Here is a 27803-nt window from a genome sequence, read left to right as displayed (position 1 = left end):
GCCTCCCATTGATTTTGTTGGTCAGTATCACTCAGATATCCATTTGAAAGCTCTCGGATAAATACAATAAAATAAACCAATTAATATTATTATTAAAACATTTATGGGGGAAAATTGTTTTAGTCAATCTCGCTCAGAAATCATTTAAAAAACTGCAAACATTTTACACCACACAGATAATATAATGTTGAAAGTGTAGCCCTGTCCATACCTGTCCTCTTGTCCGCTTTTCTCAGAAGGTGTCTCATTCCACATAGTTCAGTCTTTCTGTGGAAGGTAATACTATCCTGTATAGGAGGCTAGGTGAAGTGGGCAGTCTCCTATTCTGTTGTTGGATATATGGAGGGAAATCCTACAGAAGGCTTTAGAATGATTTAACACAACCAGCTCAGGACACACTTTATGCTAATTTCCCCCTTGCGTATCAGCAATGTAAGGCTTTGAATATACATTTCAGACCAGATTCTAAATACAGAAACCATTTGAGCCCTGTGTTTTCATGGGATCAAATAATATGAGTGGATCCATGTTTGTTATACAATATAATAATTGATTAAATGTTGGTTCACCAGCATGTCCACCCGAAGAGGCCTGCTTTGAATTTAGCGACACTGATGACAATATGTTGGAGATGTGTGTATAAGGTGTACATCAACCTTGTTCCTGTCCTCCCTCTCTCTCACAGACCCCTCCGGTCAGCTGTCCTCACCATCGCTCCGCTCACACCACGCCCATAGGAGAATGGGTGCTCACCGATTGCACCCATCTCTGCTCATCCCATCGTCTGTGAGCTCCTCAGGACCTCCACACTCACCCATCTGCACCCGGAGCTCGCCCATCACCAGCCTGGCTTTGCCCTTTTCTGTCAGCAGCCGTCCAGCGGGACACCACTCTACCTCCTCCAGCATGGGCTTCAGCCCGCAGGTAAGGCCTCCAACGCAACCTACAACCCCCAGACACCACACTCAATCACCTGCTCCTTGGACTTGGTTTTCCTTCCTTAGTTGGGGTCTTGAGAAGAGCTGACTCGGTGTATGGCTGGCCTGCTAGGTTTCCATTATAGATTCAGTGAAACCAAATGTTGCCAAATGAAACTCTTTACAAGCTCGTCTGTAAGGATTCAGGATGGCAACATGTGCGTTGTGTAAAAGAACGGCCAAATGTGAGGATAACCTTTTCACAAACCACAAGCTGAGGCCTGGGTGCTTTTAAATGCCTGAGAAATGCCAGGGTTGCCCATTTATATTTGAAAAGGTCTCACGAGGTTTTGTGGCATGCAAATTCATATGATATAGTAATGGGCTTGACAACTGGATAAAAAGGCTTTTTAGACAGTTATTTTCTATTTTTCATCCGTGCAATCAACTAAACCTCGAGTTATTCCTTTTGAAGAATAGTTGAACAGAACATAGAGCTACATCTTTTTCCACTTAAGCTGATGTACTGTACTGTTGCATAACACAGAGCTCTGTGCTATACTGTGCTAGTGCATACAGTAGCATTAGGTTGTTAGCACAATACACTGTTCTGATGGCCTTCTCTGCCTGTGCAAATAGGAAGTTTATCATCGGCTTGTACTTCACTGTTACTTATTAAAGGCCTGGAAGCTTTTTAATTGTAAAACATTTCTTATGATACTTATTTAAACAGAGGACTCTTCTTCTTGAAGTTGTTATGGAAAATGCCAATGTTTGTCATTTAACTTTAATTATGAATTAAGTCTTAAATCTGATGCAAGTCATGTTTTATACTCAAATTTGTCATGTTTTGACCTTAGTTCCTTTGTTTTGTCTTCGTTTTAGTATGGTCAGGGCGTGAGTTGCAGTGGGCAGTCTATGTTCTTTTTTTCTATGATTTGGGATTTCTGTGTTTGGCCTGGTATGGTTCTCAATCGTTGTCCCTGATTGAGAACCATACTTAGGTAGCCTGTTTTCACCCTTGATTTGTGGGTGATTATTTTTCCGTTTCAGTGTTTGCACCATTCGGGACCGTTTCGGTTTTCATTTGGATTCTCTTGTTCTTTTGCATTTTGTATTCCTTTTCCATTAAATTACATTATGGATACATACCTCGCTGCATTTTGGTCCTCCGATCCTTCCTACTACTCCTCCTCAGAGGAGGAAGAAGAAACCCGTTACAAAATTGTATAGTCTACTTGTGTTATTATTGTAATTTTGGTCTCCAGGACCTGGGTTATGTTTTGCAGGCTGTATATGGGTTATATTTTGCAGGCTGTATATGGGTTATGTTTTGCAGGCTGTATATGGGTTATGTTTTGCAGGTTGTATATGGGTTATGTTTTGCAGGCTGTATATCGGTTATGTTTTGCAGGCTGTATATGGGTTATATTACTGTGGTCTAACTCAGTCACTAATAAAATAAACTTCTAAGGTCAAAGTTGGATGACATCACTCTGACCATGCCGGAATGGGGAACAATATATGTAATGTACTGTATGTACTGTAGGGGAGACCAGGGTTGGTTGTCTCAGGGGTTGGTTGTCACATGGAATGTGGGGTTGGTTGTCACAATCAACTCCATTCTAAAAAAAAAAAAGTGTGGTTGGTTGTGGGTAATTTCAAGGTAACAGAATTACATCATGGGTCCCTGATCTCTGCTAGACATAAATGTATAATTATTGATGTCATTCTCTTCATGGTGATGTATCCTGAATAGGTACACAAGGTACAAAAATGTAGAATCCTCCTTTTCATGTTTGGATGTTATTCTATACACTGGCTATTATTCTAATGAGCTCTGCCCCCAAACCAGACTAAATTTGGTTGGTATGGACTGGACCAAATGTGTACCAATCATAGATGTCTATGTTTCACAGGTTTGTACATCACAGTAAAGCATCATAGATCACAGTACGGCACAGTAGAGTAGAGTTCAGAACAGTATAGTAAAGTACAATACAGTAAATTATATTGTACTCTACTCTACTGTACTGTACTGTACTGAACTATACTCTATATTACTCTACTGTAATGTACTGAACTCTAGTGTACTGTACTGTACTGAACTCTACTCTAGTCTACTGTACTGTACTCTAGTCTACTCTAATGTACTGAACTATATTCTACTGTAGTGTACTTTACTGAACTCTAGTTGACTGAACTGTACTGTCCTCTAAGGTACAGTACTGTTCTTTACTGTATTGAACTCTACTGTACTGAACTCTACTCTACTGTACTATACTGTACTGTACTCTACAGAACTCTGCTCTACTGTACTGTATTTAACGGAACTCTACTGTACTCCACTGAGCTACACTCTACTGTACTGTACAGTACTGTACTCTACTGTATTTAACTGAACTCTACTGTACAGTACTGAACTCTACTGTACTGTACTCTAAGGTAGAATATACTCCCTCATGATGCCATCTATTTTGTGACGCAGTCCCTCCTGCAGGAAAGCCCCTGCACAGCATGATGCTGCCCTCCCCGGGCTTCACGGTTGGAATGGTGTTCTTCGGCTTGCAAGCCTCCCCATTTAACCTCCAAACATAATGATGGTCATTATGGCCAAATAGTTATATTTTTGTTTCATCAGACCAGAGGACATTTTCTTTCTTTTCTCCAAAAAGTACGATCTTTGTCCCCATCTGCAGTTGCAAACCATAGTCTGGCTTTTTTATGCCGTTTTTGGAGCAGTGGCTTGTTCCTTGCTGAGCGGCCTTTCAGTTTATGTCGATATAGGACTCGTTTTTACTGTGGATATAGATACTTTTGTACCTGTTTCCTCCAGCATCTTCACAAGGTCCTTTGCTGTTGTTCTGGGATTGATTTGCACTTTTCGCATCAAAGTACGTTCATCTCTAGGAGACAGAACACATCTCCTTCTAGAGCGGTATGACGGCTGTTTGGTCCCATGGTGTTCATACTTGCATACTATTGTTTGTACAGATGAACATGGTACCTGCTCCCAAGGATGAACCAGACATGTGGAGGTCTACAATTTTTTCTGAGGTCTTGGCTGATTTCTTTTGATTTTTCCATGATGTCAAGTAAAGAGGCACTGAGTTTGAAGGTAGGCCTTGAAATACATCCACAGGTACACCTCCAATTGACTCAAATTATGTCAGACGCTTCTAAAGCCATGACATAATTTTCTGGAATTTTCCAAGCTGTTTAAAGGCACAGTCAACTTAGTGTATGTAAACGTCTGATCCACTGGAATTGTGATACAGTGAATTATAAGTGAAATAATCTGTCTGTCAACAATTGTTGGAAAAATGACTTGATTCATGGGCAAAGTAGATGTCCTAACCAACTTGCCAAAACTATAGTTTCTTAACAAAACAATTGTGGAGTTGTTCTAAAATGAGTTTTAATGACTCCAACCTAAGTGTATGTAAAGTTCCGACTTCAACTGTATGTATATATAGCCTCTTAGCTTCCATTTAACACCAATTTGTATGTGCACATATATTAATGCTCATGGAGTCTTTTACATGAAAACGCCCTTGTCACACTCCAACCCATTGTAACCATATTGATTGGGGACATTGCCACTGCCACTGTACAATAAATCCCCAGCTCTTTTGTGCTTTGTGCTGTAAAGAGCTCCCTTTGTTACCTCTCTCTCACACACATATTTTTTCTGTCACACCCACACACGCACACATGCATGTGCAAACACACGCATACACACACCAATTTACTCAACGTGTCATTTGTTATTGTCACAGCGTTAAATGTTGATGTTTTTCTTTAGGAATATGGTAGCCTAGTGGTTAGAGTGTTGGGCCAGTAACTGAAAGGTTGCTGGGTCAAATTCCTGAGCTGACATGGTAAAACATCTGTTGTTCTGAACAAGGCAGTTAACCCACTGTTCCCTGGTAGGCTGTCATTGTAAATATGTTCTTAACTGACTTACCTAGTTAAATGAAGGTTACACAATCAAAGAAAGGCCATTTCTATGACTATATGCTTTGTTCTTTCATGTTAGAAAAGGAATCTACTAGCAAACATTGTGACAACCAATCCCATGCTGTGTGACAACCAACCCTGCGATGCGGCTGGGGGACAGAGTGTGTTTGATGGCTTATAACTCCACGTAGGAATATGACCTGAGGATAGAAAAGGGTCCACATTTCAAACCAAAACCTTGTTTTTTCTCCTAATAATGAAAATAGTCTTGTAAGATATAATGGTGCTGAAAAATACATACAAGAGTAAAAAGTGTGACAACCAACCCCGGTCTACTCTGAGTGTTTTATTTACTGTTATATTTACGGTTATCATCACATACTATCATATAGGCCTAATTGTATACATTTATGTGACATATAAAGATCATTTAGATCCTCAACCATGGGGCTTTCCAACGGTGTTGTCTACTCACTGCCACTAATATAACAGACCCGGTGGTTAATTCAAATTGGAGCTGGTATGCATGGAAACAATGGACTTATTTTTTGGGGACATATATACAGTGTGTCCAATTTGGCTTCTGAATTGAGAGGGTGTGTATATTAAACCTGCAGATTTGGTCTTGTTGGCTTCCTTGTCAGCTAGTAAAGCGAGCTCTGTCGGTCGTCTGGTCTGTATCTCATACAGACTCATTATGCCCGTCAGAGGCTTTGACCCCTGACCCCATGGTATCACCTATGATTTGAGTCTGCCACATGGGTTGAATGCTCTTTATTAGCCACCTAAATGGGCTTAGCAGACGTCTGTCAGAGAGGAAACTAGTGACAGTTGAAAGTAGCAACAGCTTGACCACGTGGTGTATGTCCAGATCTAAGTTAGAACACTATATAGTGGCCCATGGTGAACCCTCCTCTCCCAATGTGTGAAGGTGAAGTTAGAAACTTTCAGAGGAAGGATGAGTAGTTGTGTCATATAAACCACGAGCAGGGCTGTTGATCTGTCTTGTGATGAGGCATACAGTCTAGTGTGTACAGGACAGTGAATTTAGAAAGACCCTGCGGTCCCAGTCTCAGCCTTTGGGCGCGTCTGAAATGTACTGCATTATGGACCCTAATAAAAGGTAGTGAGTGCACTGAATAGGGAATAGAGTGCCATGTCAGAGGCTGTCTCAGTCTACCTCCAACACTACACCAGAGGAGTTGGTTAACTAGCTTCTCCATGGCAGCCAGATGGAGAGTGACCAACATGTACAGATCTCTGACTTGGCCCCAGAAGACAACCTCGTCCATGTGGTCCATATGAAATTAACAACAGACATGGTTTCAGTTTCTTTAACACTGAGCCTCTGCCGATGACCTTCTATCTATGTTTTCACTAGATTTCCAGTGTATACACGCACAAACAAAGCACTTCAATTTTCTATGGGATTGAGGTCAGGGCTTTGTGATGGCCACTCCAATACCTTGAATTTGTTGTCCTTGAGCCATTTTGCCACAACTTTGAAAGTATGCTTTGTCCCTATGTGCAGTTGCAAACCGTAGTCAGGCTTTTTTATGGCGGTTTTAGAGCAGTGGCTTCTTCCTTGCTGAGCGAGTTTTCAGGTTATATCGATATAGGACTCGTTTTACTGTGGTTATAGATACTTTTGTACCTGCATCCTCCAGCATCTTCACAAGGTCCTTCCACGCACAAACAAAGCACTTCAATATGTCCAACCTCTCCCCCAAAATCCAAGACACCCGAAAACAAATGTCCATATTTGGCATCTAAGGTCTAAGAGGAGGCCTGAATAAACCCTCATTACAAAGATTTGAGTTGGGTTTATGTATGTGGTTGTTCTTTCTACCTGTTAGAGTTGGACTCATATTCTCCATATTATTCTCCCATCTAAAATTAGGATGTTGGCAACGTGGGGATGCAATGTGAATCACCACAACACAGTTTTGTCTAAAGGGTGTCTGTTGATCACTGTGGTACACGATCTCAAGACTGTGTGTGTGTGTGTGTGTGTGTGTGTGTGTGTGTGTGTGTGTGTGTGTGTGTGTGTGTGTGTGTGTGTGTGTGTGTGTGTGTGAGTGTGCGAAGAATGAGAGAGATGAGCGTCTTTGTCTCCACTTTGACAGTCTAATCCTCTTGTCTGTCTGTTCTCTTTGTTGCTTGTTTCCAGCTCAGCTTCCCAGTGATCCCCAGTAGCAGCATCATTATCAGCACAGAGGACATCAAACCCCCACTGGGCCAAAACAGATGGCTAAAGGTTCCTTCTCAGCCCACATGCACCTGTCTCTCCTTTAACAAACACATCTGTGCCATCTGTGGAGACCGCGCCTCAGGTCAGCACCCCAAACATCCCCACAACAGCCCCACAACGTCTCCCTGATCCCCAATACAGGGCCCTACAGGCTGGGGGGTCCCTCATCTCAAAATGCGCATTATTGTCATTCTACTGTACAAGCATGAAGGGAAGAACTAAACCGTTGTTTGTATTGTTCTGGCAGGTAAACACTATGGAGTATATAGCTGTGAAGGTTGCAAGGGCTTCTTCAAGAGAACAGTGAGGAAAGAGCTGACGTATACCTGTCGAGACAACAAGGACTGTCTGATTGACAAGCGCCAACGCAACCGATGTCAGTACTGCCGCTACCAGAAGTGTCTGGCCATGGGCATGAAGAGAGAAGGTATGCTCCAGGAAATGACCTGAAAGAGTGAGCACAGACAGACACTCATGTGAAACCAACGTCAGAATGCTGCTTTGCTTCCTCCACTGTCCCTGTCCCCTCGCAAACACACGTAACTGACTTCCTCCACAATGTACCAACCAAAAGAGTATCCTACGAAGCAGGTTTGAGGAGATTGCGAGGTAGCATTGATCAACTCTGAGTTCAACTCGGGATAGCCAGTCATGTACTGTACATTTATGTCAGGTAGATGTCTATGGCAATGAATCCTTAAGAACTAACTTGATCCAGGGAAGGCTAACTCAGGGCTAACTCCATTTCTCCTGAATGAAGTGTCTGAACCACAGGTTGAGGACCAATGAAATCAGATTCCCTCTCTCTCTCAAAGATTGCGACATCATCTCCTTCATTTGATGAAGAAGACTGATATAAATATTTTATTAATCAAATGCTTTTAAAAAATGTTATTAATCAAATGTTTTTCTGTGTGTTAATTTTTTTTTTAAGTGACTTGCCCATGGATTGATGTTTCAGCATTGTCTCAATGAAGAGTTCGGCATTTAACTAGCCACGTGCGACATGCACGCGCAGTTACAAGCCTGCTAGAGTTAGCTGCAGGCGAATGGGCAATATCCACTGTCGTAGTACGGATGAAAACTGAGCTGGACTGTGAAGCTACCGGAAGCTAATTAGCTTTAGAAAACCCTGAGGAGATTTAGCTTGCTCCATAGGATACTCCTCTGCTGTGCTCCCGAATAGGAACCCACCACACACACACACTCACACTCACACTCACTCACACACACACACACACACACACACACACACACACACACACACACTTTATAGGGTACACCATCTTTCAGAACAGTGTCTAGGGTACGCCGTCTGTCACCAGTGTCTAGGGTACGCCTTCTGTCACCACAGTGTCTAGGGTACACCTTCTGTCACCACAGTGTCTAGGGTACACCTTCTGTCACCACAGTGTCTAGGGTACACCGTCTGTCACCACAGTGTCTAGGGTACACCGTCTGTCACCACAGTGTCTAGGGTACACCTTCTGTCACCACAGTGTCTAGGATACAGCCTCTGTCACCACATTGTCTAGGATATACCGTCTGTCACCACAGTGTCTAGGATACACCTTCTGTCACCACAGTGTCTAGGATACACCGTCTGTCACCACAGTGTCTAGGATACACCGTCTGTCACCACAGTGTCTAGGGTACACCTTCTGTCACCACAGTGTCTAGGGTACACCTTCTGTCACCACAGTGTCTAGGGTACACCTTCTGTCACCACAGTGTCTAGGATACACCGTCTGTCACCACAGTGTCTAGGATACACCGTATGTCACTACAGTGTCTAGGAGACAGTGTCTGTTACCACGGTGTCTAGGGTTCAGTGTCTGTCAGCAGAGTTCCTGTATCTACCCTCAGGGCATGGCTCGTGAAGAAATGAATTGTGGAATACGGATGCTTTCCCTGCTTATTGTACTGTTTATCATGTTTGATGTTTAATTGGATCTTAGCCAATAGTTTCATATACTGAGACACCACTGATTAACACTTTGATCCCACTGTAAACAAAATATAACTTTTAAAGCTTACTGAACCCTTCATAAACTCTTCATGAGGCCATTCATATCAAATGTCATGCTATAAAAGGAGATCTTCACCTTGGTGGAGTAGGCTAAGAGCATTCCCCACTTCTCTGAGCTGGCCCTGGACAGTGTTGTATGAGGCTGGCTATAACAGAAGCTACATTCAATGCTTTCACCCCAGCTGTGCAGGACGAGCGCCAGAGAGCCAAGGAGAGGCGCGAGAGTGAGGCGGACTCGTTAGGTTGTGCTAACGAAGACATGCCTGTGGAGAGGATAGAGGAGGCGGAGCTCGCTGTGGAGCTAAAGACCAAGACATGCATCAAGGGGAGCCTGGGCGTGCCCACCAACTCAGTGAGTTCACTGCACACTATATAACTTATTACTGATCACTTACTATACTCTATGACTATATAGTAGCATACACTGTATATCACATACTGGCAAAACAACCTCATTCCCCCATCTTATGCTAACTGCCTAGGGGGAGGTATAGCTGAGACACAAGCTGAATGTTCTTCAAATTTGCTTTAGAAACCACCACAGAAAAGTCCCCTTGGTAGAGGCCATTTTTAACTCAAGCTCATTGTATCCCTCTAGCTCAGGTCTCTGAACTCTTGACCCCCTGACTTCCACTCTGTCTTCCCAGCCCAACGACCCTGTGACCAATATATGCCAGGCAACAGACAAGCAGCTCTTTAACTTGGTGGAGTGGGCCAAGATGATCCCCCACTTCTCAGAGCTGGCCCTGGACGACCAGGTCATCCTCCTAAGAGCAGGTATCGTCTGATCTCATCTGCTGTGGTCAATCCTGTAAGGGGAAATCAAAACTGAGCAGCTCTGACAACTGGGATTTACTTGCCTTTTACTTGATGTCCCACCATTTACCAAGGCCATATTCATTAGGCTCCAAACGGACCGGAACAAGGAGGGGATGTTTGAACTTATCCAATAAGAAATGCTCATTTATATTTTGTAACATTTCCCATTGCATGCCTTAATGAATATGACCCAGTTAGATGTTTCCCTCTCTACCCCTCAGGGTGGAATGAGCTCCTCATAGCTTCTTTCTCCCATCGCTCCATCACTGTGAACGACAGCATTCTGCTAGCAAACGGACTCCAACTGCATCGCAACAGCGCCCACAGTGCAGGGGTGGGGTCCATCTTTGACAGGTAAACACTTACAGCCTGGCTCACAGATCCTCATCATCACAGTTAGTCCATTCATTGGTACCATTGGATACTTGTATAATCGACCTTATAGTGGATTGAGTACTATCATATAATTACAGTTAAAGTAAGATTTAAAGTGTTACTGTTAACAAACTCAATTTTCCTCAAAATTCTATGGGTTTTTCAAGCTCATTACATGCTCATTGCTCATTGCCTTATTATTGCAAAATCTGGCCTAATTATGCTTGCATGCTTTCGAATCCAAACCTTTTGAGAAGGTTTGATGTAGGATCATGAATATTTCCCTCAGATTTCATCTGACATGCAACATTTTGTGCATTTGTGATGCTTGCAGAGCGATGAATTAATGTGAATATTTTGTCTCTGAAGAGTTGTTGGGGCCATGAATTCAAACAGCGACACATCCAAGGCTATCAGAGGAATGTTGTCAGTATATTAAAGTAGCTTGTTTTACCTGCACAGAGTGCTGACTGAGCTTGTGTCGAAAATGCGAGACATGCTGATGGACAAGTCTGAGTTAGGGTGCCTTCGAGCCATCGTTCTCTTCAACCCAGGTAGGTCTACTGTACATCACACACTCCATCCTGGATAGCAACTCATCAAGCTGTACTGGACATGAATGGGACAAAGACTGTTATTTCAGGCCTGTTCTTAGTCAAGGTTGCTTTGTGTTGTTTACATTCAGTAGTAATACTGATATAGTATATACCTGTTCAATGCATATTCATTTGTAAATGTGAAGAGGAGGAATTTGAAGACAGTATGACTTGTGTTACAGAGCACTATATAAAATATATAAAGCACTATATAAAATGAGGTGAATAGAGAAGGGTTATTGTTATGAACTTGAGTGAAGACCCAAACGCGGTTTTAACAGAAAACAGAGTTCTTTAATAAAAAACAGGAATGGCATAAATCCTCTTCCAACGTAGTCAATGGAACAAAAGAACGTAGTATAATGCAGGATGCACCTGCCATGCAGACTCCAACAGGACAGGACAAGGTGGAAGCAAACGAGACGACAGCTTGCTTCTGGCATCAAAAAACACAAACGAGAATCAGACACTGAAAGTAGCAGGAACAGAGAAAGAAATAGAGACCTAATCAGAGGGGGAAGAGAGAACAGGTGGGGAAAGAGAGAATGAGCTAGTTAGGGGAAATGTAGAACAGCTGAGGGATGAGAGACAGAGAAGGTAACCTAAAAAGACCAGCAGAGAGAGAGAATGAAGAGAAAGGACAGGAACAGACATAACAAGACATGACAGTACCCCCCCCCACTCACCGAGCGCCTCCTGGCGCATTCGAGGAGGAAACCTGGCGGCAACGGAGGAAATCATCGATCAGCGAACGGTCCAGCACGTCCCGAGAGGGAACCCAACTCCTCTCCTCAGGACCGTACCCCTCCCAATCCACTAGGTACTGATGACCACGGCCCCGAGGGCGCATGTCCAAAATCTTACGAACCCTGTAGATGGGTGCGCCCTCGACAAGGATGGGGGGGAGGGACGAGCGGGGTGCGAAGAACGGGCTTAACACAGGAGACATGGAAGACCGGGTGAACGCGACGAAGATAGCGCGGGAGAAGAAGTTGCACTGCGACAGGATTAATGACCTGGGAAATACGGAACGGACCAATGAACCGCGGGGCCAACTTGCGAGAAGCTGTCTTAAGGGGAAGGTTCTGAGTGGAGAGCCATACTCTCTGACCGCAACAATATCTAGGACTCTTGGTCCTACGCTATTAGCGGCCCTCACAGTCTGCGCCCTATTACGGCAAAGTGCCGACCTGACCCCCTTCCAGGTGCGCTCGCAACGCTGGACAAAAGCCTGAGCGGAGGGGACGCAGGACTCGGCGAGCTGAGATGAGAACAGCGGAGGCTGGTACCCGAGACTACACTGAAAAGGGGATAGACCGGTAGCAGACGAGGGAAGCGAGTTGTGGGCGTACTCTGCCCAGGGGAGCTGTTCTGACCAAGACGCAGGGTTACGAAAAGAAAGACTGCGTAAAATGCGACCAACAGTCTGATTGGCCCGTTCGGCTTGACCGTTAGACTGGGGATGAAAGCCGGACGAGAGACTGACGGAAGCCCCAATCAAACGGCAAAACTCCCTCCAAAATTGAGACGTGAACTGCGGACCTCTGTCGGAAACGACGTCAGACGGAAGGCCATGAATTCGGAAAACATTCTCGATAATGATCTGAGCCGTCTCCTTAGCAGAAGGGAGCTTATCGAGAGGAATGAAATGAGCCGCCTTAGAGAATCTATCGACAACCGTAAGAATAACTGTCTTCCCCGCTGATGAAGGCAGTCCGGTGATAAAATCTAAAGCGATGTGAGACCACGGTCGAGAGGGAATGGGAAGCGGTCTGAGACGGCCGGCAGGAGGAGAGTTCCCAGATTTAGTCTGCGCGCAGACCGAACAAGCGGCGACAAATCGACGCGCGTCACGTTCCCGAGTGGGCCACCAGAAACGCTGGCGAATGGAAGCGAGCGTACCCCGAACGCCGGGGTGGCCGGCTAACTTGGCAGAGTGGGCCCACTGAAGAACGGCCGGACGAGTAGGAACGGGAACGAACAGAAGGTTCCTAGGACAAGCTCGCGGCGACGGAGTGTGAGCGAGTGCTTGCTTTACCTGCCTCTCAATTCCCCAGACAGTCAACCCGACAACACGCCCCTCAGGGAGAATCCCATCGGGGTCGGTGGAGACCTCAGAAGAACTGAAGAGACGAGATAAAGCATCAGGTTTGGTGTTTTTGAGCCCGGACGATAAGAAATAACAAACTCGAAACGAGCGAAAAACAGAGCCCAACGAGCCTGACGCGCATTAAGTCGTTTGGCTGAACGGATGTACTCAAGGTTCCTATGGTCAGTCCAAACGACAAAAGGAACGGTCGCCCCCTCCAACCACTGTCGCCATTCGCCTAGGGCTAAGCGGATGGCGAGCAGTTCATCATAGTTACGTTCTGACGGCGATAAGCGATGAGAGAAAAACGCGCAAGGATGGACCTTGCCGTCAGAGAGAGAGCGCTGAGAAAGAATGGCTCCCACGCCCACCTCTGACGCGTCAACCTCAACAACAAACTGTCTAGAGATGTCAGGTGTAACAAGAATAGGTGCGGATGTAAAACGATTCTTAAGAAGATCAAAAGCTCCCTGGGCGGAAACGGACCACTTAAAGCACGTCTTAACAGAAGTAAGGGCTGTGAGAGGAGCTGCCACCTGACCGAAATTACGGATGAAACGACGGTAGAAATTAGCGAAGCCCAGAAAGCGCTGCAGCTCGACGCGTGACTTAGGAACGGGCCAATCAATGACAGCCTGGACCTTAGCGGGATCCATCTTAATGCCCTCAGCGGAAATAACGGAACCGAGAAAAGGGACAGAGGCGGCATGAAAAGTGCACTTCTCAGCCTTCACATAAAGACAGTTCTCCAAAAGGCGCTGGAGGACGCGTCGCACGTGCTGAACATGAATCGAGAGAGACGGTGAAAAAATCAGGATATCGTCCATGTAAACGAAAACAAAAATGTTCAGCATGTCTCTCAGGACGTCGTTAACTAGTGCCTGAAAGACAGCTGGAGCGTTAACGAGGCCGAAAGGAAGAACCCGGTATTCAAAGTGCCCTAACGGAGTGTTAAACGCCGTCTTCCACTCGTCCCCCTCCCTGATGCGCACGAGATGGTAGGCGTTACGAAGGTCCAATTTGGTGAAAAACCTGGCTCCCTGCAGGATCTCGAAGGCTGAAGACATAAGAGGAAGCGGATAACGATTCTTAACTGTTATGTCATTCAGCCCTCGATAATCCACGCATGGGCGCAGGGACCCGTCCTTCTTCTGAACAAAAAAAACCCCGCTCCGGCGGGGGAGGAGGAGGAGACTATGGTACCAGCGTCGAGCGAAACCGACAAATAATCCTCGAGAGCCTTACGTTCGGGAGCCGACAGAGAGTATAATCTACCCCGGGGGGAGTAGTTCCCGGAAGGAGATCAATACTACAGTCATACGACCGGTGTGGAGGGAGAGAAGTGGCCTTGGAACGACTGAACACCGTGCGCAGATCGTGATACTCCTCCGGCACCCCTGTCAAATCGCCAGGCTCCTCCTGTGAAGAAGAGACAGAGGAAACAGGAGGGATAGCAGACATTAAACAGGTTACATGACAAGAAACATTCCAGGATAGGATAGTATTACTAGACCAATTAATAGAAGGGTTATGGCGCACTAGCCAGGGATGACCCAAAACAACAGGTGTAAAAGGTGAACGAAAATTAAAAAAGAAATGGTTTCGCTATGATTACCAGAGACAGTGAGGGTTAAAGGCAGCGTCTCACGCTGAATCTTGGGGAGAGAACTACCATCTAAAGCGAACAAGGCCCTGGGCTCCCCTAACTGTCTGAGAGGAATGTCATGTTCCCGAGCCCAGGTCTCGTCCATAAAACAGCCCTCCGCCCCAGAGTCTATCAAGGCACTGCAGGAAGCAGATGAACCGGGCCAGCGGAGATGGACCGGAAAGGTAGTGCGTGATCCAGAAGGAGAGGCCTGAGTAGTTGCGCTCACCAGTAGCCCTCCTCTTACTGATGAGCTCTGGCTTTTACTGGACATGAGGTGACAAAATGACCAGCGGAGCCGCAGTAGAGACAGAGGCGATTGGTGATTCTCCGTTCCCTCTCCTTGGCCGAGATGCGAATACCCCCAGCTGCATAGGCTCAGCATCCGAGCCGGCGGAGGAGGGTGGCAGTGATGCGGCAGGTGGCAGTGATGTGGAGAGGGGAGCAACGGAGAACGTGAGCTCCCTTCCACGAGCTCGGCGACGAAGATCAATCCGTCGCTCTATGCGAATAGCGAGAGCTATTAAGGAGTCCAGACTGGAAGGAACCTCCCGGGAGAGGATCTCATCCTTAACCTCGACGTGGAGACCCTCCAGAAAACGAGCGAGCAAAGCCGGCTCGTTCCAGTCACTAGAGGCAGCGAGAGTGCGAAACTCAATAGAATAATCCGTTATGGATCTATTCCCCTGACATAGGGAAGACAGGGCCCTGGAAGCCTCCTCGCCAAAAACAGAACGGTCAAAAACCCGTATCATCTCCTCCTTAAAGTCCTGATACTGGTTAATACACTCAGCCCTCGCCTCCCAGACTGCCGTGCCCCACTCACGCGCCCGTCCGGTAAGGAGAGAAATGACGTAGGCGATGCGGGCTGCGCTCCTGGAGTAGGTGTTGGGCTGGAGAGAGAACACCACATCACACTGAGTGAGGAATGAGCGGCACTCAGTGGGCTCCCCAGAGTAACACGGCGGGTTGTTGATCCTGGGCTCCGGAGACTCGGAAACCCTGGAAGTGGGCGGTGGATCGAGGTGGAGTTGGTGAACCTGTCTTGTGAGGTCGGAGACTTGGACGGCCAGGGTCTCAACGGCATGTTGAGCAGCAGACAATTCCTCCTCGTGTCTGCCTAGCATCGCTCCCTGGATCTCGACGGCGGAGTGAAAAGGGTCCGGAGCCGCTGGGTCCATTCTTGGTCTGATTCTTCTGTTATGAACTTGAGTGAAGACCCAAACGCGGTTTTAACAGAAAACAGAGTTCTTTAATAAAAAACAGGAATGGCATAAATCCTCTTCCAACGTAGTCAATGGAACAAAAGAACGTAGTATAATGCAGGATGCACCTGCCATGCAGACTCCGACAGGACAGGACAAGGTGGAAGCAAACGAGACGACAGCTTGCTTCTGGCATCAAAAAACACAAACGAGAATCAGACACTGAAAGTAGCAGGAACAGAGAAAGAAATAGAGACCTAATCAGAGGGGGAAGAGAGAACAGGTGGGGAAAGAGAGAATGAGCTAGTTAGGGGAAATGTAGAACAGCTGAGGGATGAGAGACAGAGAAGGTAACCTAAAAAGACCAGCAGAGAGAGAGAATGAAGAGAAAGGACAGGAACAGACATAACAAGACATGACAGTTATATTTAATGTTAATTCACCACACCAACATCCTAGTATAAACCAGGCTCTCTCTAATACAAGTCCAGTAGCCCTGGGTGGGTGGGTGGGTGGGTGGGTGGGTGCGTGTCGGCGTGCGCGTTTATATGAAGTAAATGCCTGGTCTCTGTTTAACACATTTTAATCAGGTTGTTAAGAGGAATAGATTTTAATGGCCTACTTTCCAAATGTAGTGTGTGATGTTAAGCCTGAACCACTTTAATGTTTTGCTTTCCTCCTAAACTATCAACAATACAGTGCATTCAGAAAATATTCAGATCCCTTGACTTTTTCCACATATTGTTACTTTACAGCCTTATTGTAAAATGGATTTAACAAATGTTTTTCCTCTTCAATCTACACAAAATACCCCATAATGACAAACTGAAAGCAGGTTTTTAGACATTTTTTGCAAATGTATTAAAAATAAAAAACAGAAATACCATATTTACATAAGTATTCAGACACTTTGAAATGAGACTCGAAATTGAACTCGGGTGCTTCCTGTTTCCATTGATCATACTTGAGATGTTTCTACAAGAGTCCACCTGTGGTAAATTCAATTGACTGGACATGATTTGGAAAGGTACACACCTGTCAATATAAGGTCCCACAGTGCCAGTGCATGTCAGAGCTAAAAAACAAAGTGATGAGGTTGAAGGAATTGTCCGTAGAGGCACACATCTGGGAAAGGGTAACAAAACATGTCTGCAGCTTTGGAGGTCCCCAAGAACACTGTGACCTCCATCATTCTTAAATGGAAGAAGTTTGGAACCACCAACACTCTTCTTAGAGCTGGCCGCCCGGCCAAACTGATTAATCGGGGGAGAAGGGCCTTGGTCAGGGAGGTGACCAAGATCTCGATGGTCGCTCTGACAGAGCTCCAGAGTTCCTCTGTGGAGATGGGAGAACCTTCCAAAAGGATGGCCATCTTTGCAGCATTCCACCAATCAGGCATTTATGGTAGAGTGGCCAGATGGAAGCCACTCCTCAGTAAAAGGCACATGACAGCCCGCTTGTGAGTTTGCCAAAAGGTACCTAAAGGACTTTCAGACCATTTTATTTTACTTTGGCAAGTCAGTTAAGAACAACTTCTTATTTTCAATGATGGCCTAGCAACAGTGGGTTAACTGCCTGTTCAGGGGCAGAACCACAGATTTGTACCTTGTCAGCTCGGGGATTTGAATTTGCAACCTTTCGGTTACTAGTCCAGCACTCTAACCACTAGGCTACCCTGCCACCCCACGAAACAAGATTCTCTGATCTGATGAAACCAAGATTGAACTCTTTGGCCTGAATGCCAAGCATCACGTCTGTAGGAAACCTGGCACCATCCCTACGGGGAAGCATGGTGGTGACAGTATCATGCTGTGGGGATGTTTTTCCAGCTGCAGGGACTGGGAGACTAGTTAGGATCGTGAGAAAGATGAATGGAGCAAAGTACAGAGATACTTGATGAAAATCTGCTCCAGAGTGCTCAGGACCTCAGGGCGAAGGTTCACCTTCCAACAGGACAACTACCCTAAGCACATAACCAATACAACTCAGGAGTGGCTTCGGGACAAGTCTTTGAATGTCCTTAAGGGGCCCAGCCAGAGCCCGGACTTGAAATCGATTGATCATCTCTGGAGAGACCTGAAAATAGCTGTGCAGCGACGCTCCCCATCCAACCTGACAGAGCTTAAGAGGATCTGCAGAGAAGAATGGGAGAAACTCCCTAAATACAGGTGTGCGAAGCTTGAGTCATACCCAAGAATACTCGAGGCTGTAATCGCTGCCAAAGGTGCTTCAAAAAAGTAAAGGGTCTGAATACTTATGTAAATGTGATATTTAAGTTTATTATTTATTATACATTTACACTAATTAAAAATGAAAAATAAAACATTTTTGCTTTGTCATTATAGGGTATTGTGTGTAGATTGGTGAGGTAATCCATAACAATGTGGAAAAAGTCAAGGGGTCTGAATACTTTCCGAATGCACTGTATAGGCCATCATTAGTATGTGTGTGAAAGGCAACCGTTTTCTAAGATACTGTATTCAGTTCAGTACGTAAGACTTGATCTCAATGACTTACACCTCAAATGGTTTGGATTAATATAAACAGAAGCCTATAGTGACTCCCCATCCTGCATGAGGGAGTGTAATCATCGACTGACACTAATTAGCATAACGCAATGGACATAAATATTCCTAGAAAATATTCCTATTCATGAAAATCACAAGTGAAATATATTAAAAAATATAACAAAGCTTAGCCTTTTGTTAATCACCCTGTCATCTCAGAAAATTTCTAAATAGCTCGGGGGAAAAAAAAGATGCTAGACAAGCATTTGTGTAAGCTTATCGATAGCCTAGCATAGCATTTTGTCCAGCTAGCAGCAGGTAACTTGGTCACGGAAATCAGAAAAGCAATCAAATTAAATCTTTTACTTTTCATGATCTTCGGATGTTTTCACTCACGAGACTCCCAGTTAGATAGTCAATGTTCCTTTTTTCCAAAAAGATTATTTTTGTAGGCGAAATAGCTCCGTTTGTTCTTCACGTTTGGCTGAGAAATCACGAAAACAACTAAAAATATTCAAAATTAGCTCCATAATATCGTCAGAAACATTGTTTATAATCAATCCTCACAGTGTTTTTCAAATATCTATTCGATAATATATCCACCGGGACAATTGGTTTTTCAGTAGGACCGATTGGAATAATGGCTACCTCTGTATTTTACACGAGAATTACTCTGGGAGCCATCAGGTGACCAGTTGCGCAATGTAGCCGCTTACGGGTATTCTTCAACATAAATGCATAAAACTATGTCACAATGCTGTAGACACCTTAGGGAATAAAGAGGAAAAGTAGCAGCGCTTTCAAAACATGAGGCACTTCCGGATTGGATTTTTCTCAGGCTTTCGCCTGCAACATCAGTTCTGTTATACTCACAGACAATATTTTTACAGTTTTGGAAACTTTAGAGTGTTTTCTATCCTAAGCTGTCAATTATATGCATATTCTAGCATCTTGTCCTGACAAAATATTTACTACGGGAACGTTATTTTTCCAAAAATGAAAATACTGCCCCCTAGTCACTCAGTTTAGTTGCTGTGATGAATTCATTTATAGGCCATTGTCAAACGAAAATCTTCAGTTTAAATATTTTTGCTAGTTTCTCTGTACATAAGACTGTTCATAAGTCTGATAATATTTGTCTTCAAAGTCCACGTCATTGACCTCAAACGCTACACGCTCAGTGTGCTTATTTTCAACCAAACCTTAAAGCTAACATCAGTTTGGAAAAAAGACTGAACATTTCAATGTACAAAGTGGCAACACAATGCCAGAGAACACAAGAATCCATTCAAATTTAATGTACTAACACACAAGGCATCTCCCCACAAGATGTGAAAAGCGAGAGTTTGAGGGTCTATTCTGTCCCTCTTGGGTTGGACTAGTACAATGTTAAGTAGTTTACTACTGCCCTCTCCTGGGCAGACATTTCTATTACACAAGAGTTTTAATGTGTGTTGTGTGTTGGTCTAAAAGTGATGGAACACAGAGTTGGTGTCCTTGTCACCAGTAACACGTTTTGTTTTGTTTCCATATGTGTAGACTCAAAAGGCTTGTCAAACCCAGGGGAGGTTGAGGCTCTCAGAGAAGGGGTATATGCTTCACTGGAGGCATACTGTAAACACAAATACCCCGGCCAACCAGGAAGGTATTGGTCATTGTTTGGTCATCACCAAATATTTGATGAACCTACTTCTTAGTGACATAATGTCATTTCATCCAGATGTATAATAGTTTTGTTATCATCATAGTCACTCTTTACATGTTCTTGTCTTATACAGATTTGCCAAACTGTTACTTCGATTGCCAGCCCTACGTTCCATTGGCCTCAGGTTTCTAGAGCACCGGTTCTTCTTCAAACTGATAGGGGATACACCCGTTGACACATTCCTCACGGAAATGTTGGAAGCTCCACGCCAAATGACGAAACAGCACTGCAGTTGAAGACTGTCTGTCCAATACTTGCATCAAAACGGAGAGAACTGGTAATTTGCCTGATTGACAGACTGTAAGTTTGAACACAAGAACTCGTGGACAGCAAACCTATGGCTTTGTTTAATGTACAGTAGATGTATTTATCATAGTGAAATGTCTTGAAGGGCCAGAGTCTGCAACAACCCAAAGCATGAGACCTTTTTCACAATGAATGATAATGTCTTCTCGCTTCAGATTCAACACTGAACATTGTCATAACTGATGAAGACTCCGTGCCACAAACCAGCGACCTCATCATCCTCCTGCCTTAGACAAGTCTACCTCTTGTAGTCATTCTCATATTCTGTGATAATAACAACATGGTCCGGTCAAACTCGTTGTCTAGGATGATCTCCTGTTATACCTGTAACCCCCACCTCAGGCTCTCGTTGTTGGGCTTCTCCTCCTCAATGAACATGTTCTCATGTGACTACATATTTTTTTTTTACCTTTATTTAACCAGGCAAGTCAGTTAAGAACAAATTCTTATTTTCAATGACGGCCTAGGAACAGTGGGTTAACTGCCTGTTCAGGGGCAGAACGACAGATTTGTACCTTGTCAGCTCGGGGGTTTGAACTCGCAACCTTCCGGTTACTAGTCCAACGCTCTAACCACTAGGCTACCCTGCCGCCCCAGGACAGGGATAATGGTTCAGGTAACTTCAGCTCAAGACCAAGGGTATTTTTTCTACTCCCAGCACTTAACTTTGTCAAGCAGAGAATGGCTCCAGTCAGTAGCTCACTGTGAGGACAGAGGAGGCTGATAGGAGGAGCTATAGGAGGTACGGGCTCATTGTAATGGCTGGAATGGAATAAATGGAACGGTATCAAACACATCAACCATATGGAAACCTCATGTTTGACTCCGTTCCATTTATTTAATTCTATTACAATGAGCCCATTTTCCTATATCTCATCTCACCAGCCTCCACTGTATGACTAGCGTGCAACTGTAGTGGGGAGGATCAATAAGGTCTTCACTAATGATAATTCACATATCAACATGTAGTGCTCATTTCTGTATTGCTATGGGGTTTTTATGTTGCTGCTGTTTGCTTTGTGTTGGTATTTCCAAAGAGTAGCAGTGGTAAACATCTTCCAATGTATAGAATGATGTGTCGGTGTGTAGGTCAGTGTTTCCCAACCCCAGTCCACGAGTATCCCCAACAGCAAACATTTTTGTTGTAGGCCCAGACAAACTCACCTGATTCAACTCATTGATGGCCTGATGATTAGTTGACAAGTAGAATCAGGTGTGCTTGTTTGGGGCAACAACAGGGTTTACTGGTGGGGGTACTGGAGGAATGGAGTTGGGAACCCCTGGTGTAGGGGACTGTCTATAAGTGACTCTGTAGTATCTGATAGATATAATGCACACACAAGGTCTCTGACACCAACTGGTGCATCACACAAAAGTAATGCAACTGTCCAAGTACATTAGGACATGAGAAGAGAGCAGTGTGGTAATTACTCATTGCTACAATGTGTTACAATGTTACTTACAGCAGTAACCCTATCCATAACTCTGAAACCTAACCAATCCTATCGTATGTTATTCAAGTGTGATACTGGGTAAGTGCAATACATGTTACACTGTAATACCAGGAATAATTAGACTGTGATAAGGGCACTGCAATTTAAATTCTAACCCACATTTCCCAGCCCATGCATAACAGAAGACAGACAAGAGAATAATGATTGAGGAGATCAAAAGACAGCAGAGAATTTTAAAGAATTGTTTCAGTCAGAAGTACAATATTCAGGTTGAGCAGCCAGGAATAATTTTGGAACCTCATATGTATTTTAATTGTATTTATTTGAACCTTTATTTGATCAGGGAGTCACGCTGAGACCAAGAGCCCTGAATAACAGAAATGACAGAAATTCAAGCAGAAAGAAAATACAGTTATAACAAACAGTTCATTTAAAAATGAAATAACCACCAATCAATGAACAATAGCAGCAAACATAGCCTGCATCTCGTTCAACCACCTTTTTTAAGCAGATCTATTAGTTCGTATTTTAGCGTCATCATTGCTTACTGAGCCACTCAGGACTAGTGTATTTTAGGATGAACAATAATCTTGCTTTTTGTTTTTCCTAATTTAAAACATGGCAACATGTCGTTTAAAGGGGCAATCTACATTCATTTTTGGTATTTAAAAATAATTATATGTAGACATTGAATATTGAAGAATATGGGTTATAAATGTCTCATGAGCTACGTTCAACTGTCTTACTCCACCAAACTGTTGTTTACTGGGAAGTAACCAAGAACAAATGTAGTACACTGTCTTTATTTGACGTGTTCTGTTTAGAGAGCATGTTGTCTTACCCGAGCAGAAAACTCTGCAGCCCTGGCTCCATTTACACATGCTGCTCCAGGCCAGACCATGCTCCAGGCCAGACCATGCTCTAGGCCAGTTATAGCTGATGTCACATTTTGCAATGCACCCATGCACCAATTTAACCCAATGAACCCATGATGTCGATTCCCCAATGATGTATAGTTTTAAATCATGTGTTTGCCATGTTTTGTACAACTTGTTCATTTTTATATAGTATTAGCTATAAAGGTGGCAAGGTGTGTAAACACGATTCTGATGGCCTTCTTTGCTTGTGCAAATAGGAAGTTTATCATCCGCTTGTACTTCACTGTTACTTATTAAAGGCCTGGAAGCTTTTCAACAGTGAAACATTTCTTATGATACTTATTTAAACAGAGGACCCAATTATGTGTAGGGTACAGCCTCTGTCAGCACAGTGTCTAGGGTACACTGTTTAAATAAGTATCATAAGAAATGTTTTTCTATTGAAAAGCTATATGCCAACTATCTGTAATATGCTATGCGTATGTGTGATGCTGAGGGCAATATGTAGACTGTTATGTTACATGCATACCTCTAGAGGGAGACATTGCTGTTTTTCAAAGTGGCATTGACAAAACTCGTACAGGAGGAGAATAGTGAATTGGGGGATATCACAGCCAAGACAGCCAAAGACGTGGCACATTTTTAATAAGGCATATCCAGCTTTTCCGAAAGCTCAAAGCACTAATAACTCTACCCCTAATTATTACTGATTGAATGTGACATTAATATTTCTGCAAAACTCCTTAAAAATGTTTTTGCTGATCATAAGTTACTGGTGTTGGCAGTCCAATAAGCAGTTCTGCCAGTTCTGGTAGTCTGGATTGAATTTAGAGGTAATGTTAAACATGGCTCAGTCTCACTCAGGTTGAAGTGATGTGTGTTGACATGACTAATCATATCCATGGGAGTATTTGTCTCCGTTGCCTAAAGAAAAAGGTGATAAGTGTTATTTTTAAGTTGATAAGGCTGTTATGAAATGGTGATTGGGGAAAGGCAAAGCATCTTTGTAGAACAATGTTGTCAAAGAAACCTATCTGTGACTTTGGTCAACTCACTTAATATGACTGAGAATGTTTAGCCGGATTACCTCTCAATTACCTCTGAAAGTCAAGAATTTTGTTTGAGAGGACGACTAAAGACATTGCTCACATTTCTAGTACAGTAGGTTCTTCTGTTTTAACCCTAACCACAACCATACAGAGGAAATACCGAAATGTAACCCCTGAGGATGTTGTGTCCTAGAGGTTAAGAGTTAGAGTTAATTTCATAATTTTGGTGAGTGAATGACAGCACTGACGTTGCCACAATTTCTGACAATGTGAATGACGTTTGCAGCAGCTTCCTGAAACGATGCATAAGAAACATTGACAGGTTGTGTTGACTGGACGTTGTTCAAAATGTCAACCTGGCCGGTCCTAATTCTGGAGTTTATGCTGGTCTCATACCTCATCGGCAGCCATCTCTCTGGTCTCGTTGATGTCCTCATAGAGAGTTGGGCTGCGATGTCTCTTTGAATTAAGAGGAGCTATAGGGAGCCCCTAACTAATGTGCCAGTCTTTGTCAAGTTTCCTCAGTCCTCACAGCTGTTTTCCCCCTCAGAGCTTCTTCACTAACAAAACATCATAGCCCAGGGTAAAGAGACAAATGTCTGATGTATCTCTGCCGGGATCCCCGGCTCTCTTGACATCCAGTCCCTCCTACAATTATCTGCTAATTGACAGGCCCTATCAGCCTGCTGGTGGCCACAGCTGACAAGTGTGAGAAGGCTGAGGTGAGGTGGTGGGGAAATGCCAGTCATTGCAGGATTATCAGCGCAAAGGCCAACGACATAGCAGTAATCTGACCTGGCTGTAGCTAGCTGGTGGGACTCACTCTCTTTCTGGTGCAGCAGATCTCACACACACACACACACACACCCTTGTTGCCTCATCTTTCTCTACCTCCACTGTCTGATCTTTTCATACTCCACAATGACATTTTGTGATTAATTAAGATAGGTGTGAGATTGGCTGAAGACCGATACCCCCTCCCCTTATTGCCCCCATAACATGTCTGGGAAAGACAGGGTCACCCTATGCCCCACAATACCCACTGTACACACACACACACACACACACACACACACACACACACACACACACACACACACACACACACACACACACACACACACACACACACACACACACACACACACACACACACTTCAGCTCCCATGGCTGTTGACTGTCCAGCCAGTGTGCCTGAGGCCTGCCTGACTGCCTGACCTGTCGGAATCCTTCTCAGCATTGTTAAGTTCAGCCTCAGTGTTCACGCGGTCTATGAACTAAGAGACGTCTGGCTAAGCCCAGACTGACCATGCTGCTCTCGCCTTCCTTTCCCTGCCTCTGTACGGTAAGGAGAGTGTTGGGTAAACGGACGTCATATAAAGTTACATTAGATTATGATAACATTATTATATTGACCAACAGTTTCTATTTGACTGTACAATTCAAAACAAGTAGTTTCTTGTAGCACTTGAACTCTTGTTGAAATGGACACTGAGAATAGGCCTTGATACTGAGATGATTACAGCTTACAGATGATTCCAAACCATTTTTGTCTGCCATTATAAATCAGCTTTAGATGATCATCTTGTGTAAGTCTTGATTAAACTTTTTCCTTTTAACAATCTCACTAGCTCTTGATATTGTGCTTTTTCCTTTAAGACATCATCTTTAAAACCACTGAAATAGATAACCCTTATAGTCAGCAGCCTGGTGTTCCAGCTAAGATTTTACTGTCAACATAGTAGAAACCGGCCCGTTAACTTCTGAAACCTTCTCTGGCAAAGCACACTGTCCCCACCACCGCCATCAAAAAGTCATTTCCCCATACAAGTCCCACACACGGCCTAACAATGGGAGCAGAGGATTACACCAGCGCTCTGTCTCAGCAAAGGGGGGAAAAAATCTGTTCCAATCACTGGAGAAGAGTCTGACTAGTTGGCCACATTTCTTCCGCTGGATTTTTTCCATGAAGCGGTTTTGTTTTTATGCTATTATCTCTTTTTGCCATCAGACAGTGTGTGGCATTGTGATCAGATCATTGGATTGTTCATCTGCTGAATGGTTAAATCTGCTCTCTGATGTGGAGGAATCTTCAAAGTGGAGAAACCCACAGGGGGACGTTGCTAGTTGATAATTAATGTAGTCAACTGCATTGCCAATTTTAGATTTGCAAGATGAGAAACTGAAACATTTCTGTTTTGAATCTAGCAACAAGCACTACATCTATGTCTTACCTCATCTTCAAAATGCTTCCTTGGAAAACTGTTCCCACAAAATATGAATTCTAGATCTTTTTTTGAAAACCAAAAGAGATTTAGCTCTTTATTAACTCTTATGTGGTTCCAGTAGAAATTATTCTCTATGGTTTCGTTTTATTGGATTTTTATTCGTACCCCAATCCTTTACATTTCTTATTTATAATGAGGCACACCTGGAGTGAAATATATTTTTATTCGACTTTCCTTGAACACTTGAAAAAAACAAGTGATCCTCCCCTATACCCAAAACACTCATTAAAACATAAAGTGGATAGCAATGAACATGCCTACATTTACCCTCACTCCTAGGACAGACCAGATATGGCACTTAGAAACAGGTCTTTGTTTTGTAAGCTTTTAGTGACAAAGTAGCCAGAAGGTGTTGGATTTGCAGAACACTGCAGACAAGGGTAGGGGTGAAAAGATTTCGAATTTAATAAAAGCACTGCAGGAATTTGGGCGGCAGGGTAGCCTAGTGGTTCGAGCGTTGGACTAGTAACCGGAAGGTTGCAAGTTCAAACCCCTGAGCTGACAAGGTACAAATCTGTCGTTCTGCCCCTGAACAGGCAGTTAACCCACGGTTCCTAGGCCGTCACTGAAAATAAGAATTTGTTCTTAACTAACTTGCCTGTTTAAATAAAGGTAAAAATATATATTTTTTTGCGGTTGTAGACAAAAATGATCTTTTTATAAACGCATTTCATGCAATTCTACGTCATTTCACATGACTGGAGACAAGCAGCATCTTTTTTAATCCCACAACAGAGCATGACAACGAATGAGCGCATGCTGCAGCACCAGAGACCTTGTGATTTCTGTACAGGCTTTTGTTAAAAAAGAGGATCATCTAAGTTTGGAACTGTGATAAAGTTGTCTATCAACTGTAAAAAATGGAGCTCAACAGAACCAGTTACAACTGGATCTATCTGATCATCAATGAATTAGAGAAAAAGCCATTTGTTGTTTAACATAACAGTCAAATATCATCGGGTAGGCCTACTGTTTATGCACTTGTAACCTTTTTTCCTTAGGGAACCTATCATTTTCTAATTTATTATATTTTATTCCATGATATTGTTGTTACAAAATAGATTTGTGTTGACTCTGATCAGGACATGGGAATATGAGTGCATCTGCTAGGCTAAATTAACAAACTGGGCATGCATAGCTCAGCGCATGAGCCAAACTCATGTGTTTTAAAAGTAAATTCAAAGGCACTGTAGAATGATTGCATAGCCTTTATGGACTTTTATTCGTACCCCAATCCTTTACATTTCCTCTTAGTATTGACATAAAATTTGATTTGTTTAGCAAAAATTTGATTTTTATCTGGTCTTCATGGATGTTATTGAAAAAGAAACAGGACATCAGTAAGGTCCTACACGATCAAACACTGTCCATATTATAGCTTCACATTTTTATCATAGCCAGGTAGAATATAATATGAGGCAAACAATACAATGTACATCTGACATTTTGTCTCGCAAAGACAGTTTCTGAAGTCATCTTCTGAGGTCCTATCACTAACCCTCAGGGAGGCTGAAGTAATGACCCCTGACCCCTTGTGACACATAGAAGAGGCCTTTAGCAGCAATATCACTGTGCCAGATGCTGCAGTCGCTCCCTCTCAAACAGACACATTTCACAAGTGGCTCTGATGGGGGGATGCCCATGGTGATGTCTCTAAGAGGGACAAACATCAGATCCCAGTGCCTGATGCCATAGTGGGTCCCTAGGACACCAGCCATGATAATGTGAGA

At 43.8% G+C, this 27803-nt stretch overlaps 1 protein-coding gene across 3 annotated transcripts in view; it reads left to right on the top strand.

Moving 5' to 3' along the window:
• The window catches only part of LOC135522250 (retinoic acid receptor RXR-alpha-B-like), a 37241-nt gene extending 14316 nt beyond the window's left edge, over positions 1-22925 (top strand). The window contains exons 3-12 of one of the 3 annotated variants that reach the window (XR_010452661.1): positions 686-924; positions 7048-7210; positions 7376-7555; positions 9340-9509; positions 9805-9934; positions 10198-10330; positions 10814-10905; positions 19933-20038; positions 20172-20398; positions 20560-22925. Coding sequence is in view for 2 of the 3 variants with exons in the window: in XM_064948493.1 (XP_064804565.1) it covers positions 686-924; positions 7048-7210; positions 7376-7555; positions 9340-9509; positions 9805-9934; positions 10198-10330; positions 10814-10905; positions 19933-20038; positions 20172-20334 (1376 nt within the window). In the remaining variant the exon portion in view is untranslated. Of the gene's footprint in view, positions 1-685; positions 925-7047; positions 7211-7375; positions 7556-9339; positions 9510-9804; positions 9935-10197; positions 10331-10813; positions 10906-19932; positions 20039-20171 lie in introns of all 3 variants that reach the window. The other 2 variants (XM_064948493.1, XM_064948411.1) reach the window with 2 other exon arrangements.
• Positions 22926-27803: the final 4878 nt, after the last annotated feature.

This window comes from Oncorhynchus masou, chromosome 1, assembly GCF_036934945.1.
Source record: "Oncorhynchus masou masou isolate Uvic2021 chromosome 1, UVic_Omas_1.1, whole genome shotgun sequence".
Lineage (NCBI taxonomy): Eukaryota > Metazoa > Chordata > Actinopteri > Salmoniformes > Salmonidae > Oncorhynchus > Oncorhynchus masou.
This window is presented reverse-complemented; position numbering and strand designations above follow the sequence as displayed.